At 39.0% G+C, this 16,458-nt stretch overlaps 2 protein-coding genes across 4 annotated transcripts in view; both read right to left on the bottom strand.

Moving 5' to 3' along the window:
- GK5 (glycerol kinase 5) overlaps positions 1-4,170 on the bottom strand; it is a 27,054-nt gene extending 22,884 nt beyond the window's left edge. For both annotated transcript variants that reach the window (XM_085298635.1, XM_085298634.1), the window contains exons 1-4: positions 3,994-4,170; positions 3,051-3,144; positions 1,048-1,123; positions 528-621 (exon numbers count right to left, since the gene is read on the bottom strand). In XM_085298635.1, coding sequence (XP_085154761.1) covers positions 528-621; positions 1,048-1,123; positions 3,051-3,144; positions 3,994-4,131 — 402 coding nt within the window. In that variant the 5' untranslated portion in view covers positions 4,132-4,170. The remainder of the gene's footprint in view (positions 1-527; positions 622-1,047; positions 1,124-3,050; positions 3,145-3,993) is intronic.
- Positions 4,171-6,777: 2,607 nt separating this feature from the next.
- Positions 6,778-16,458, bottom strand: part of XRN1 (5'-3' exoribonuclease 1) — a 43,304-nt gene continuing 33,623 nt past the window's right edge. The window contains exons 38-44 of one of the 2 annotated variants that reach the window (XR_014895031.1): positions 16,039-16,195; positions 15,536-15,717; positions 15,153-15,266; positions 14,951-15,068; positions 13,843-14,003; positions 8,806-8,943; positions 6,778-7,316 (exon numbers count right to left, since the gene is read on the bottom strand). Coding sequence is in view for 1 of the 2 variants with exons in the window: in XM_085298636.1 (XP_085154762.1) it covers positions 13,343-13,633; positions 13,843-14,003; positions 14,951-15,068; positions 15,153-15,266; positions 15,536-15,717; positions 16,039-16,195 (1,023 nt within the window). In the remaining variant the exon portion in view is untranslated. Of the gene's footprint in view, positions 7,317-8,805; positions 8,944-10,451; positions 13,634-13,842; positions 14,004-14,950; positions 15,069-15,152; positions 15,267-15,535; positions 15,718-16,038; positions 16,196-16,458 lie in introns of those variants that run through there. The other variant, XM_085298636.1, reaches the window with a different exon arrangement.

Below are 16,458 nucleotides of genomic sequence, written 5' to 3' on the forward strand. Positions count from 1 at the left end.
GCAGTGGCAAAACCAAGAATATAACTTATTATTGTGGATTTGCTAGTGGATGTGCTAGTTACAGGAAAATAACTTCATTTTTTTCACTTAGAGCAAACCTTTCTCTTTTAAAAGAAGCAGAAACCACGAGAAGCCTAAGACATACCTTCTCAAGATAATCTGAGCGAAGAGTGCATTAAAAAAAGTCCACCCAAAACACTGCCAACCAAAAACTAGCTACACCCAAAAAATAAACCTTAACAGTATTAATGTGCACCATTTTAATACAGCAAAGAGACTGAAAATTAACAAAATATGTGACAGACCTATAGATGTATTTTCCCATAGTATATTATCTCTAGGCTATCGGCATTGCACTTTTTTTTTCTGGTTACATTTTCCATGCTAATCTTGCCCAGTTTCTTTTTAATTGTTTTTAGGCCACTGCATGTGAACAGGGTATTAGCAATATTGGCTTTGCTCTTCATAAAATGAAATGGCTTAAATATGTTCAAAGCAGCAATCTATCTCAGACAGTACAGTTTTACCTTCAGCAAAAGGGATCTATTCCAGGAATTAGCAAGTTCAGCACATCTCAAGTCTTGCCAGCTTATAAAATTATGAAAAGGTTTCCCTGTCCTCCTGAAAAAACAGTATTTGAACCATTAGAAACTACAGAAATACCCTGCCCCAAAAAATCAACATCATGAACTATTTCCAATACGGTCATTTAACACAAGCTAGATTCATAAAATAAGTGCATGTACTCCTGCTAGATCTGAGTCAGTAATAGACATTTGGACACCTCTGGTGCAAGGATTCTCACCAAAATTAAACAGCAGAAAGAAAAATAGAAAACATATTTTTTTCAAAGTTCCAAGAACAAAACAAAAAGACATAAATTTATAAACTGCTCTGAACTGCTTTAGACTGTCTCTGCACAAACGCTGCAGAAAACGGCGTTTGCTGTTCCAGGTAGTGGTTTGGCTTGAGTTGAGGATTCTTGCAAGTGTTTACATCCAGTCTATAGCATGAACATGAATTCACTTTAACACACTATATACATACTTGTGCCATGTAATGAAAGTTGACCTCTGTGTTGAGATGCCAAGACCAGCAATTTGCCTCATGTGAAGTCCTGCAACTAAAATAAGCCAAAAATGCAATTAAAGGAACTGACAAAAATACCTCATTTCTAATATGGTAATAAATGTATGAAATGCTTGGAAAATAAATAATTTAATAGAATACAGATGCTTAAAACTTGGCCAAATTTGTCCCCAGCAATCCTCAAAGCAGCTCTGGTTAKCTTCCACAGTACTTCCATGCATGCTTGCAGAAGCGGAATTATGTGAGAAGAAACTCCACTTAAATGACAGACAACATACTTTGAACAAAGTAATGTTACTCTGAAACCATTTATTTGAACAAATCTATGATGAAAAAGGTCCTGTTCAGACACATTAATATGATAAATTTGATGTACAAAGTTATTTGTTTACGTAAGTACTTACTGCAGATCCTCCGAGTGACAACTAATGATGTGATTCTGCTCTGCCCACCTCTACATGCATTTCTGCCCCTTCCCTCATATGAGTCTCTGCACTCACGTAGTCAAATGGTATCAAGCCTCCTCTGCAATCTGCTGAAAATCAAACCAGTGCTTTCACAAGACTCCCTGCTCCCACTGACTGCACACGCATTGCAGGCAGTGATAGCATACCAGAGGGGGACCCGAGTGGGTGGCATGAGAAAACAAACATTTCCATGTCAGCTGAGTCTAAACTGAAAGCAAAACCACACTAGTACTGCTGCACCTCAGTGCTGATTAAAGTGGCATTTATTCCTCCCCATCTCCACAAGCCGCATGCTCCCACTTTCCCTGTTCCACCTTGTAACTTCACAAGCCCTGTAAATAAAGTTGTTCCTGCCTTTTTTCTGCTTTCAGACCTTCATTTCTGTTGCTAGTACCATACGCTCTCTTGTGCTAACACAAAAATTTATGCAGCCCTGATGGCATGAACAACTGTGCAATGATTTGACTCAGAAAACTTATCTGCACTTTAAACAATCCTGTCAAAAGGAGCAGTTCCACCCACCTCCTTTTTACAACATATGGGCTTAATGCTCACTTATGCTTTTTGTTACACAAGCACTTAAAAACAGCATGCTGACTGCRCTCACAGATTAGCCACAAGGAAAGCTTCCCCTTTTAAAACCAGCTGAAGAATCTTGCTTCCCAATTTAACTTACAGATTGGTAGGGCAGAAAGCCAGCAGACCTTTAGAGGTCAGGGTGGCATGGCTATTCTTGTGACAGAACTGTCATAGCTGTTGAGAATGAAGACCCAGAACCACAAATAATTGGCTGCAGTTTACACCTGGCAATGGTTACATTCCCTCTCTTTGAGGCTGCCTTCCAGGCTGGGGTGAAGAGAAAAGCAAGAGTTGGTGGGTCCTTGGCATCAGTGTAGTATAGAAAGTAATCCACTCTGGATCCTAGCATGATGGAGCTGGTATGATGGGAAAGCCGTGGGAGTTCTGGAGTGAGGAGTGCCTGCTTAGAGCAGGGGTAGTATCAGGTTGTAACAGAGAGAACTGGAGCGCAGGCATGCCGCACTTCCTTTTCACTCTCATACACTCACATTCACACACACAAAGTGGCAGTACAATAATGAACAGGGAATTATAGGAGGAAAAAAGTCTACTCTCTGTCCGTCCACATACACAGCAGCATTTTGGAGAAGAAAGAAGGCACTGGGGAAGGAAGCATAAAGAAAAAGCTGAAGCAACTAGGCGCTGTCACCCACACATAAATCCAATACACACACTGCTGCTCATTCAACTTCAACCCTAATCTGGATCCACTTTAAAGGAAAAAAAAAAGTAATCAAAGTGCCCCATTTTACTTAATGATTTAATACACCTTAAAGTTAAAGCATGTCATAGTCCTGTACTTCAATAACAATTTCTCAGTGCGTGACGTTTTTTAAGAAATAAAAATAACRAACAGCTTAACTATTTTTAATGAACATAAGCAGTTTCCTTCTCAGAAGCTTTCTAAGCCATTACCTTGAACAGCCTCCTTTACTGCACCAATAAATTGATTCCAAAGAACTTCAGGATCCAATTCAACCCAGCCAGGGTGAGGATAAAGTGACTCTAGCTGTTCACAAAGGAGAAAGAGCACTATTGTGAGTATTGTTCACAGAAACCAAAGTTCTTAACCCATTTTTTAAGGTTCTATATTTAAGAGGAGCAACACGATGTTTGTCCCTTCCAGAACAGAGCTTATCGTGGGTGCCTGATCTCTGTAAGTCCTCCTCAGTTCTCACAGGATAAAATAGCCTAAAATCCCAGGCATTACAGAACCTGTAGCCCCACCGCTGGCTCCCGGGACCCGGGTTTTAGAAACCCGAATTTCTCCGGGAGCATCCTGGCGCTGCCCCAGAGCTGGGGCTGCTGTGGGTGCTCCGGGGTAATGTCTCAGCGTCGCAGCAGGCCGCCGAGCAGGACACCCACCGGGTCTCCAACCGCATGAGGGAAGAATTACAAAAAACCTACAGCTTTCCACCCCAAACTCCTCCAGGTTCCTCACATTTCCCATCGCTGCTACGTTTCCTTTGCAATACCTAGCAAAAAGAGCCGGTTAATTCTGCAGGCCCTCCCAACCCCAGAGCAGGACCACGTGAAACACGGCCAGGCCGAAGCCCGCCCCGAGCCGAGGTGCCTCCGCACGGCACGGCACGGCACGGCACGGCACGGCCCGGCACGGCCGCGCCGCCAGCCCGCATTCCCGCGCCCCCGTCCTGGCCAAGCAGACAGAAGCGGAGGCCACGGCCGCGGCTAGGGCAAACGCCGACGGCGCCACCGCGGCAGAACGGCGCTGCCGGAGGGCGGCGGCCGCTCCCGTCCGGTCCGGTCCGGTCCGGTCCTGCTGCCCGCGCGGGTTTTAAACAGCGCCCTCAAGGCCACCGCCGCCTCAGGGCCGCGGAGCGGGGCTGCCGCCGTTCACCTTGCGATAGCTGGAGCCCCTGACGGCGGCCGCCCGGTCGTAGACGTGGCACTTGAGCACCGTGCTGCCCACGTCCACCCCGACCACGAAGAGGGCGGCGGCGGCGGCAGCGCCGCTCTCCTGCTGCTCGCACGGCATCGCCGGCGCAGCGATGGCGCACTGCGCCCGCCCGCCCGCCCGGCCCGGCCCGGCCCCGCGGCGGGGCGGAGCGGGACTGAGCGGGGCGGAGCGGGAAGGAGCGGGCGCCCGGCCTATGGGGAGCGGCGGCACCTGCGCGCCCGCCGCCGCCGGCCGGGCCTTGCAAAATTAGATATTTAACCAAATCTGTGAGCAAACACCCAGTTTAAAGCCCATCCCGACGCACAGCGACGCCAAATTAAAACACACCTGCCGAGAGCCCGTACTGGGCACCACCACTCGGGCGGGCTGCTCCTGGGATCCGTCGCTGTGGACGCTGCCTCACACCCAGGGAGCGAATTAAACTGAAAACTTTGCAGAAACTCGCTTGTGCCACCTACCTTCCTTTGCACAGGGGAAATTCTTCCAAAAATCGGTTTTGGAATAGCGAACAGGAAGCAGTGATGGAAACCGCGCTTTCTCCACCTCAGATGCAGAAGTTGCTGCTAAAGAGGAGTGACCAGAACCGTCCTCACGTAGGCAATCAAATTCAGGATGCTGGACCCCAAACTAGTACCAGTGCAATTTTAACACCCATTTAATCAGAAGAAATTAGTTTTAACTTCCTCATTTAATTGGAAAAACAAAAGCAAACATAATTTCCCCCCTTGTACTTCTGCTTAGCCCCTTACGGAAAGCTGCATCGAACAACATTCTTACGTTCCCTGATCTCCAACGCTGCTGCCAGCAAAAAGCGCGTTTGGAGAGCGGCACGCGCTCAGGGACCGCTGCGGCTGCCCGGGCRCGGATCGGGGAGGACGGGACGGCACGCCAGGGGTCACGCGAAGCCGCCAGCACGGCCTCCTGAAGGAAGGACTTCTGGAGGAGCTGCTCCTTAGAAGTCACCACCTCTTTGACTTGTCTTTCGTATTGAAAACTCAGGTCTTTTATTCAGTCTTATAGATCTTAAGGATCTATAGATAGATGGAAAACTAACAGATTTATGTCAAAAATGTATCAAGTACATTGCATCTCACTGAGATTATTCTTCAAACTATTTTAATTTTTCTGTTAGTTTTGGTAATAATTATTTAGAACTCAAAGAAAGTTCCCTGAATAAGATTCAACATGTGTAGCTGGTATAAATGGTTAAAAATTCTCTCTAAATATCAGAATCTCAGAAAGCTTAAATAAAATAGGCAAAATGCATCCCGGCGTCCTTAATATTTTTAACATACAAATATAAGTAGGGACATTTCTTTGCCAGACAAATCAGAACTTTCTTCCAAAAAGAAAACAGAGGTGCAAATTACTTTTTTTTTCTTTTACAAATACATAGTCCTCTGATTCACTACACTGCATGGAAGTGACCACAAGATGATTTCTTCATGCAAATCTTAAAACTCTGTTCTGGATACTAACAGGAACTTAGATGCATCTTGAAAACAAATACCACATAAACTTTGGAAAGACGGTAACATGACATAACTTGCGTAGCTGCAGTCTATTGTCAATCTCAGTTATATGGCATGTATTAAAATTGCTCAACATAAAGACTTACGAAATATAAATTCTATTTTCTCATTCTAATTGCAATGTGATACAAGCAATGCAATAAATAAGGCAACAGTTTTTCTGACATACACAGCTTGTCCATACATGACTTATCTGACCCTAGCTTACATTATTTTGTTGTAAGTATTGTAATTCCTTCACAGGCACTATTTCCTCACCCAAAATCTCAATCATCCTCATGGAAAAAACTATGACAGTTTTTTCAGTCACCAATATGCGTAGAGCCCCAGCCTGAGTTTAGCACAGRCCAGAATACATTCATTTGCAGTGAGGATGTACTGACACCCTCCAAAGCTATTTTATACTGCACTGCATCACTGACAAACCAACCTGTATAACCAGTCAGCCATCCTGGTCTTCCAGTTTAAATAGGAGCATGCATATGCCATTTACAATTCCTCTGGGTAGAGAATTCACACTAGAGTCACACACCAATACTTCTGCATCTTCTGAAATCCTCAGTTTCTTTGGTCTGTGGGAAGTGTGACGGGTCTTATCTTTTACTAGAATATCAGAGCAAATGAAGGAGTGACTGCACTCCAGGGAATCGTCCAATGCTGTAGCAGAGGAAAGAACTTATTAAGTTAAACTAACCAAACAAAAGAAAATCAGGGACAAGATCATTTCTACCAGAGCTGCACCATGAGATGCATCATTACCAGACCAGATCTGCATCATGAGTAATTTACTCTGAATGATTGTAAGCAATGTCACCACGCTCAGCATCTTTCAGTCAGCAACAACTACACCTTAGAGGGCACCAAGCCACAGGGTTTTGCCCCAGTTATTAATATAGGCCTTGAGAGATGGATTGTTAAAGATCCCAACTACTAGAAAGAGAACAAACTTCACATTTTCTTGGCCTGAAACCTTTCTGAATTATTAATTAAAATGTATTTGGAACAGGAAAGAATTTCAACAATTTTTTTTAAGGTACTCTCAGATGCATTTCTTTTCTGTAACTGTTAAACAGGTGCCTCTTACCTTGCTTCCAGCCTTCTGCTATGAATCAAACTTGCCACCTGCCAAGCTAATAGGATTTCAGCTACTGAAATCTAGGAGAGCAAGACTTAAAGCTTGTAACTCATGCTTTTTCTCAGCTGTATTTTGTATGACGCATGTTCCCTTCCACTGCTGCTCCAACCTCTATTTGGTATTCTACTTCTTTAGCTGTAAAATTTCCAGTTTTAATATTGTGTAAGATTTGACCTCAGAGCCTTTAATCAATTTTCAATTAAGTAAAAACCAGCCCACTAAATTCTATTTCTCTATTAGCTGTGCAGCCCACATACATCATTCCTTATGCCTTGCCTATAAAGTTGTCAGATGACCCCAAATGAAAGCAATGAGCTTTTGACAAATTTTACTGTAATAATTTAGCATATGACCATTCTCAGCAGCTCCTCCTGTTCCCYTGCCAGAAGTTACCACTCTCCTTGATGTTAACAGAAAGAATCACACACGGTAACACCAGCTCATCTAGCATTTTAGCTTCATGGGTGATCTGAGTTTAGGGCAGTGATGGGGATGTTTCTTAAGCAGTCCCAGTCTTGCTGAACAATCCTGCCCTCATATTGCTAAATGTTGTAGCAATACAGCTGTTCCTGTGGCTCCATGGTGAACTGATGGGGCTGAAAAATAACACGGGGAAAAGAGTTTCAGTCAGATTAATACCTTGATATGGTTCACAAGGTGACCATACTAAATAGATCTGCACAGTCAAGTGGTAACAAGACTGGTTAAACTAGCACTTTCACTGGAGAATTGCATATCAAAACTGTGCCCACATTTGTTAAGTTTTGCATTTGAGTGCCTGAGGCACAAGCATTTCTTCCTTTCTGCCTGGTCTGTGATAGAGAGGTAACCCTTGAACGAAAATGAAGTGGACTGTAGCACAATAAACTTTAAAGAAACTCAACTTCAAGAGTTTACCTCCCAAAACAAGTGTATTGAAAAGTGATATACTCATTTTGTTAATGTTCAATTATTTGCCTGCACTTTTAATCTATCCTAAGTAACTTCTACTTCTTATTTGGGGTTGTACAATATGCATATACAAGATAAAGAGACATCCAGAGGATGCTGGACTTGTACTGAAACAGAAATTGTGATGGGGACTGAAAATGATAGAACTACCAACAGCTTTGAAAAAAACAGGGAGAGTCCTATATATGTATGTCAGTGTGCGTGCATGTACACACTCACACGTATGTATATGAGTGAAGGGAGGAATGGGCATCTGGGCCTAGGAAGTCCAGGGCTGAACACTCTTAAGAATACTGATTTCAAACTTTGGAAACTCACAGAAAGGGTATAAAAATAGAGAGAAGCAAATGGTCATCAGTGAAGCTTAGGTGGAAGGAAAAGAGAGAAAAGGACAAATTTGAAACACAGAAAAAAGTGAGAAAAGGAAGAATGAACCATCTGAATGTAAGTTCAGTAAACTCAGAGGCTTCAGCAGCCTACACTGTTCTCCATTTATACTGCTGAATTAAGATTCACTGGACTGTCAAAGTGTTTCAAAAGTTTCAAGAAACTATGTACTGGCAGAAAAATCAGGAGTTAATATTAAATGTCTCAGCCCAAATGAACACTTAACTGAAGGCATGCACAGGTTACTTTTACATAGATCACTTACCTGCACTGGAATCACAATTTTTCTTCCTTCACCCTGTACCCTCATCATGCTAAAAGCTGCTGACTTTGAACTTTGTTGGTATTGTTACTGGCATGGAAATTACATGTTGACTTTTGTTTGCCAATCTTTCCTTATCTTTTTATTACAGTAAAGAAAGAACTAAAGGTGATCATCAACTCTCATGAAGCAATGCTGATGAAGTAATTCTTAATGAACAGTTTTACTGGGGTGGGGGTGGGGGAACAACAACCCAAAGTTTCAATGAAAAATACCTTCTCTATCCTTTCAAATACTTGTTTGCACTTGATAACATTTGGACTAATTCTGATCTCTTTGATTTGTATAGTCTTTCAAATCAGGAATGAAACAGGAAGTTTTTAAAATTCAGAAAAGTAAGAGTAAACACCTCAGAAAYTGGCAGCAGCAAACTGTTGTTGTACTAGAACTATGGATTCTTTTGTTAATAAATAATAACTACTTACCTCACAACATCCACTTCTTCGAAATACATATCAGCTACACTCTCAATATTCATGGATCCTCATGCACCTGAATTTGGACTCTTTTGGCCAAGAGTGTGTATTCAGACTGCCCTTATGCCCTTGGTGTCACTGTGCCCCCTTTCCAGAGACAGAAAGAGAAGAACATAACTGTCTCTCAGTAGTAAGGAAGGCTGATTATGGAATATATAYGGAGATCACATCTCAAAGAAAAAAAAAATCCCTTTACTGTAAAAGCAACCATTCCTTCTTTGAGTTTCCTCRCTCCTAGGGGTAATCTATATCATAGTTCAACTGAACTAAACAAAACTAAACAAAGTCACTTCATTTTTTAAAGAGAGTGTCCATGCAAGATTTATTACGCATGAACTGATAATTTTAAAGTTATCCCTTTACTTAATTTGTCTTAATTTTCTGTAGTGCTATAGGTTAAGATAGGACAAGTAACATGGCAGAACTTGTCAAACAAGATTACTGATGTCCGTGGACTAATAATTTGAAGACAACTTTAGAAATGCAAGCTTGTATCTTTGTATCTCCACAATGAGTAATATGACCTGAATGCATACACCAATCCTTACTGTTGTTCTATACAGAATATTGCTATGCAAAGTTGCAGTAACTGGTCACATTACAGTGTCCTCCAACCTTTACCAGTAATATGAAACAAGCTAGTTCACTGAATAAATTGTGAGATGGAAAGTAACATCTCTCTACGTGAACATCCAGTGCTGTGGTAGGCAAGAGACAGATCCTAACAAAGTTACTCACAACCAAAGACCATAAAATGAACTGGTATGGCTAATGCTCTCTGTTTTAAAAGGGAATAACAAGTGAATTTTGAACATACCCTAAAAGTCTACTGGTCAAAGAGAACAAAATTCAGCATATGGCAAATCTTCTTTGTATTGTAATAAAATATTTACACTCTCTAAAATAAGAACACAGACTCTTAACTAGTTTGGCAGCTTTGAAATTTAAAAGCCTGCTATTATAAAACATTTTGGATGGTGAAAYCAATTATGAAATATAATTTGCTATTTCTCCCTTGAAGAGGTTTAAATACATTACATTGTATTAATGTATAGTTTGTCATGCTTCATTTGGAGGCTCTGCTACAAATGATGCAATGACTCCTACTCTACTCCAGTTCCTCAGTTCTCAGCAGTGTTTTGCTCCAGCTACAGAAAGAAAGAAAAAACACTTCACATTAGTGTGTCAATTATGTCCAGGTGCCAGTGACTCTCCTCTTACTTTTCAGCCATCAGCTGGTTTTGCACTATGCCAAGAACTATTAGCCCTGAACTTGCTGGAAAGTGCCTTTTGTATTGCTTCCTTTTCTTAATCTAACAGGTCACAACGGCTGGAGAAATTTCAGAAGATCAGTAACCAGTTAAATGCTTTTGATTGCAAAGTGACCAACAGCCTTTGTAACAAAAACTATATCTTTAATTAAGTAGTAGTTGAAAGCCATCAAAAAATAGCTCCAAGGAGGTGGGCAGTTGCTGTTTCTGGGAATCTCAGAAATTGGGCTTTATGAGGTTTAACGTATATCTGAAGCTTTCAATTTGGAGCATACAGAAGTTCCCATAGTATATATTTGAAAATAAAACAGTGAAAATAAGTAATGTTTCTTGTTTCAATATTTAATCCAAGCAGACACAGACACAATTTATAAAATTATTCTATTGCGTTAAAGTTTTATATAGCATTTAACTCTTATGAATGTTTTTCCTTCAGTGTATCATATATTCATATTTTAAAATATCTTTGCACAGTCCTTTGTGCAACTACATGCTAAAAATCTGCAAATGCACACTTAACACTAAACAGCACAAAAAATACATTCTGTATCCATTCATATGCAAATTTARAACATTTCACTTGGCAGATAAACAATGAAAAGTTATTTAAAAAAAATCAGAGACTACAAAAATGCGCACATAAAAGTCTTCCCTTTTGGATTTTTTAGTAAAATACTGCTCTGTATAAGATCTAATGAAAAATTCCAGTGCTTACAAAATACTTTATATCTATGAGAAAAACAAATGCTTAAATGTATACCTGTATGAATTAAATGCAATCACATAGTTAAAATATAAAACCAAATAACTGAAATCATAGGGGAAATGGCATAGATCAATGCAGAGGTCACATGTACCAGGACATGTAAAACTGTAATTAACTGGGCACCACGCAGTCAATATCATAGAATATTGAAACTAAAGACAGGGGACACAGACAATACGCAACAAGTACAGAATTAAGTGTTTAACCAGCTATGTAAACTATATATAGCATTTCTAAAGGAAGATGCAGGGGAGTCAGTCTGAAAATAATAACTGATCAATGAAGTTGCTGTGTTTACTACTGTTAGTAGTCCTCTTCAAAATTTTGTCCATCTGCATAAATTGGCTATCCAGATATATGGAAATTCTGTAATTTTAAGTTCAGAGTTTCAGCAGAGACTACAGTATCTACACCAATCATCAATACTTTATGATGACACATGAGGTAAAGTTTAAAAGGGACTGGAGCCTGGGAGATACAGGTGATACATGAATGTAATCCAATCTAATTTCCATCATGGGAATTTCTAAATAGATTTTTCTATGATGATCAGACAGTTCGTATAGATGGGGGGTGCTAAAATCTCTGTCTCATAACTAAATTGCATATAATCACTTCTAAAATACTGGCATGAAAGCAACATGTCAGTATCACATWACTGATGACAATAAATCACTGAAAAGGTCAGCTTTCCCTTCATGGAGTATGGCTTCAAAACCYCTTAAAACTAGACAGCTGTAAAGAAAACAACAACAACAGAAAAAACAATGTATTTTAAGACCATATATAAACTACTCTACAAGATTTGTGATAATAAAATGAATTAAAATGTCTTAGCTTTACTTTTTACCTTTGTGGTACTTTTTACAGGACTTGCTGCTATCCTACAAATACTGCTGAGGCAGTAACTGTTTTGGAGAAATGAATTAAAATAACTCTCATCAAATGATAATGTACAACTTGTTACTAAATCAAGAAATCAAGGCAAAGAATAAGGCGGGGGAAACTGAAGTATACAGACTTGCAGGTCCAACATGAAACCTGTTTGGAGAAACAAAATGAATCACTAAAGATGGAAGTGTGCTTTATTACTAAGCTTTCTGAGCTTAGAGGAAAAATATTTTTTTTCTGGAATGAATTAGAACAAAGAAGAAAATGAAACGAGATCGATTCAACATCAGTAAACAGCACCAACTGCAGCTTCAAATTTTATCTTAGATTGAAGAATTCCTGTTAATGTGAATGAGACCAGTACATACGGGTTAAAAATAGCACAGGGGCCTTTCAGCCTTCTCTCTCTCGCTCGCTCTTTTTTTTTTTTTTTTTTTTTACATGAACTAAACACAATGGTGTTACTTCTTAAAACACAGCTCCCTCCAAAAATGCAAGTCATTGACATCTTTTGTCCAGATATTATTATGAAACTAACACTAATAGTTTATTACAATTTAATGTCAGTTTTGCTAAACAGAATTTTTGCCACAAAACTAAAATTAAATACTAAACAGGACCTAACAACAAAACAATGTACCATGAAGGGAAAAATGGACTCTGAGCAAGCATAATTTTGACAGCCAAACTATACAAATGGACATCTTTATACTCAGCTCATTTTTGTAATKAAGAAAACTTCAGGATATTACTGGCATTTCAAGGGGGCTATGCAGATTTGTAGTAGATATCTGTGTCATTTTACCAAAACAATGAAATTAATAAAGCTGCTGGCTCAAAAATTTAAATGTACTTTTCCAGAGAGGACTCTAATTTGCAGATGTATTTTTTTATTCACTATATTCTATAAATTAATCCCCTGAAACTAGTTCTGCATCAGCAACCACTTTTGCCACTCTAATTCTAATTCTAGAAAATCGTAAAGTTGTTGGCCTTTGGTATTAAACCTAGCAGTCCACAGTTATAGCAAATTTGGCAGTTCCACTGTAGTTAAGTTCTATTCATGATGATTCAGATCAAAAAGACCTAGAGAGCCAATAAGAACACTACATTTAAATAATTTTTCCTTTTTATTTCATTACTCTATTTAAAAATAAGCTAGAATACAAAATGTCACACTAAGCAATGTTTGATGCCCAACTTATTACTGCTCCATATCCCACCCAAAGAGCAAGGTAATTCTGAATTAGGGTTGCCACTGTTATTGCTGCTCACCCAGTAGAGTTTGTAAGCCACTGTTCAGAAACTTAGGCACAATGGATGGCATGGTAACCTTAACTCAGCATTTCCTGGCTTTTGTTAATTTAAGTCAATATAATTAAGTTTTAACATAATTTTTATAGTTTTCATAACAACCTGAAAAGCATAGCAAATAAAATGTATTTCATTCTATATTATAAAGTGGCTGGTCTTTTTAATAGAGCTTTCTGAGTTTTTTAAATGACGTAACATAACACTGGGGGAAGAGTTAAAGATAAAATCCACCTAGCTACCATATTTATTCTGAAGATTTTGGTGCGCCAAAATTGACAGCCAGTTTTCTTGGCTTTCGCTTGCTGGAAGTGTTTGGTGTTGATTTGTTATGAGGAACGCTTGGAGTAGTCACATTGTCTTGAAATGAAACAGTGGATTGAGCAGCTTGAGTAGATTTTAAAGGAGCTGAAGAACTATCTTGCTGAATGTGGTCAGAAGACACTGGCTGTTCATTCTTTAGTGGTGCAGCTTGAGGGGAACTCTGAAACTCCTTGAACTCAAAGTTTTTCTTGCTAGCAGCCCTTTTTTTAGTTACCTTTAAATTAAATAAATATTATTTAACAGAAGACATTCTCTCTCAAAAAAAAAAGCCCTTGCAATTATTCCACTATTAAAAACATGCGTATCAGTTTTTAAAATAATTTTCTAACACTAAATAATGCTTCACAGGGGTGACTTTGCATTCATCATGTAGGTACATTTTTTACAAAAATAGAAATCTTAAAACTAACCCGCCAAACTTACCTGCAAAGGTATAAACTGGTTGTGAGTACCAACTGGTATAGTTCCTGCCAGAGGCATATTTCCTGCATAGGAACCAGGATAATAATGTTTGCCGTGAATAGGCACTGGAGCTCCCCAGGACACTGGACCAAACATGTGAGATGATGGAGGCATTATATTAGCTGTGAAAATAAATAACTTTTAGCTCTCTTTCCCCCAAAAGAGGATAGCATCTCTCCAAAACCCAAAGTACCCTGTTTGTTTCTCCTTCCAGTAAGGCCTAACATTATTCATATTTATTCAAGAATAAATAAATACYTATTTATATATAATAAAGACAGTTCTGCTTTTAGAGAACCAAACCTAGATGACACCACAGTTGAGAGCACTAGGTCACTGCATTTGCATTTCAAGGCATATATAAGCTAGTCAGGATCGTCACATCCCTACCCAAGCAAATTGTATTAGTAGAAGGGAAGTTTAGGCTATCCTTCTGGAACAAGTCAACAATACAGAAACTCAGGGGAGAAAAGATGTAGCAGCTGCTGTGTAGGTTACTAGGATACTGCAGTGGTGCTGAGTCATTAATTACTAGCTGTGGATGTGAGCTTTAGTAGAATACAAAACAGATGAAAAACCAAAATTGCTACAGCAATTTAACAATTTAGTTTTAGTTATTTACCATGCTAATGTCTAGCACTGTGCAACAGAATTGTGATGTTGCACTGAAAGTTAATTCTAAATAAATAAAATTACTAATGGATGGACAAATATTAATTGTTCAGACAAAAAAAACGTAGCTATTAAGGAAGATACTTCTCATGAATGCTAGACTGGGACTGATTACTTTTTCTTTGAAGGAAAAAAACAACTAACACTGAATGGACAGATATATTCTTGAAGAAAAGAAGGAAGGAGCAATAATAAGGAGACACGATTTTTTGTATTAAATCTATTTGCACATTCCTGAGAAGTAGTTAATACAGCGTTTTCGAAGCACTTCAGAGGTACAACTACATACAGGAAGACCAGAAAAACAGCTTTCTGGAAGGCACTCACTTTCATACCCAAAACTGCTACAGTTCTAGGCAACTGTGATATCTGAAATGTGTATTAGTCAAATACTTACCAGGAGGCTGTGTAAAGACTGGAGGAATAGATCCAGGTGGCACAGGAACTCCCAAAGGTTGATAATTTGGAAACACTGGTGGAGGTGGAGGCAAAGGGAAGTTCACTCCTATAGAGCTCTTTGAAGAGGAAAATGGTGGATTACAAACAGACTCAATGCAATAGACACACAAAGATTTCAAATGATTCTTTGCTGTTCTCACCAATCGCTGTAAAGCAAAAAGTGCAGCTTTTTCCTTAGCTTCAGTTTCGGAATGACACTGTGGTCCGTGAACCAACAAACCATTGGACAACTTTATGTGACAAACTGTCATGGTCTAGGAAAATGAGATAAGATTTTTGACAGGATTTATACTGTACAAACAGTAAGCTGGAAACTGAAAGAAAATTTGTTTAATCAATATTACTATGTTTAATCAGTATTACTTTGGTAAAAAAAGGAAATAAAAGGAGTTAAGGTCTTATTTTTGGATGGATTTCAGTGACCAGTCAAAATGTTTATTTTAGTACAGTTGAAATGAAGTTAAGAACTTTAACTTTTGTAAAAAAAAAAAWWAAATAAATAAAATAAATAATAAAGCTTTACCTGTGGTGTTTTTAGGAAAGAGAAATCAGGTTGTGACATTCCAAGAAGAGAACAAATATGAGAAAGTTCAGAAACAGGAGTAGACAGTGTAGGCTGTGGACCAACGAAAGGATGACCTCCAGTTTCCAGGGCTGCTGCATTCTGAGGGCCTCCAGTACTATAAGGTTTGTTCATATAAGCAGCTAACAAAAGAAAAAGAAAGTTTAATCACAAGTTTTCCTCCTGYGAAAAGGCAGCAACTTTGTTATTAGCAGAAAATAAATTTGACTTTTTTCTAGTATTTTCACATCTGACTTTAAAATAAAACTTTAGATTTATATTGTAAGTTTTATTGTAATTTATAAAGAGTATATTGTAAGTTTTTCATTTCTGAATAAAGAAGCAGAATTGAAAAAGATGTTTTTATTTAATTCCAAAATTGAGTACAATACTGCGAGTTAAGTCTGTACTGAACTGTTACCAGAAGGTAAAGCTCTGAACTATCAGCTGATGTCTAGACGTACCCATTTTTTTGGTCTGTCTATATTGTGAGGCAGCTCCATGGGAATCCTGTCTACTAGGGGGAGCAGGAACATCATTAACTTGGGATTTCACTTCATTCTTGGTCTCCAGGTCAGAGCCATCTATCTTCAAAATTTCTTTGAGCATCTGTGTTCCTTTCTTTAAAAGAAAAATAACCCATTCAGGAAAATGATGGTGTTTATATAGGACTATCTTCTTAGTTAACTCTGTGAATACTACAAACGGTAACAATATTTGAAATTTTATTTTCCTATCAGTTAYGTTTTACCAAAGCATACGTAACAGTGTCTTATCATAAACAAATGGGTTTTGTTAATTTTTCTTTGAGAACAGCTGATTAAAAACTCATCAATATCTTTAAGAAGGCAGTAGGAGGTTACACTGAGTTTCTTTAAATAGGA

This window comes from Rhea americana, unplaced genomic scaffold (assembly GCF_003343005.1).
Source record: "Rhea americana isolate MKP2758 unplaced genomic scaffold, rheAme1 scaffold_14, whole genome shotgun sequence".
Taxonomy (NCBI): Eukaryota; Metazoa; Chordata; class Aves; order Rheiformes; family Rheidae; genus Rhea; species Rhea americana.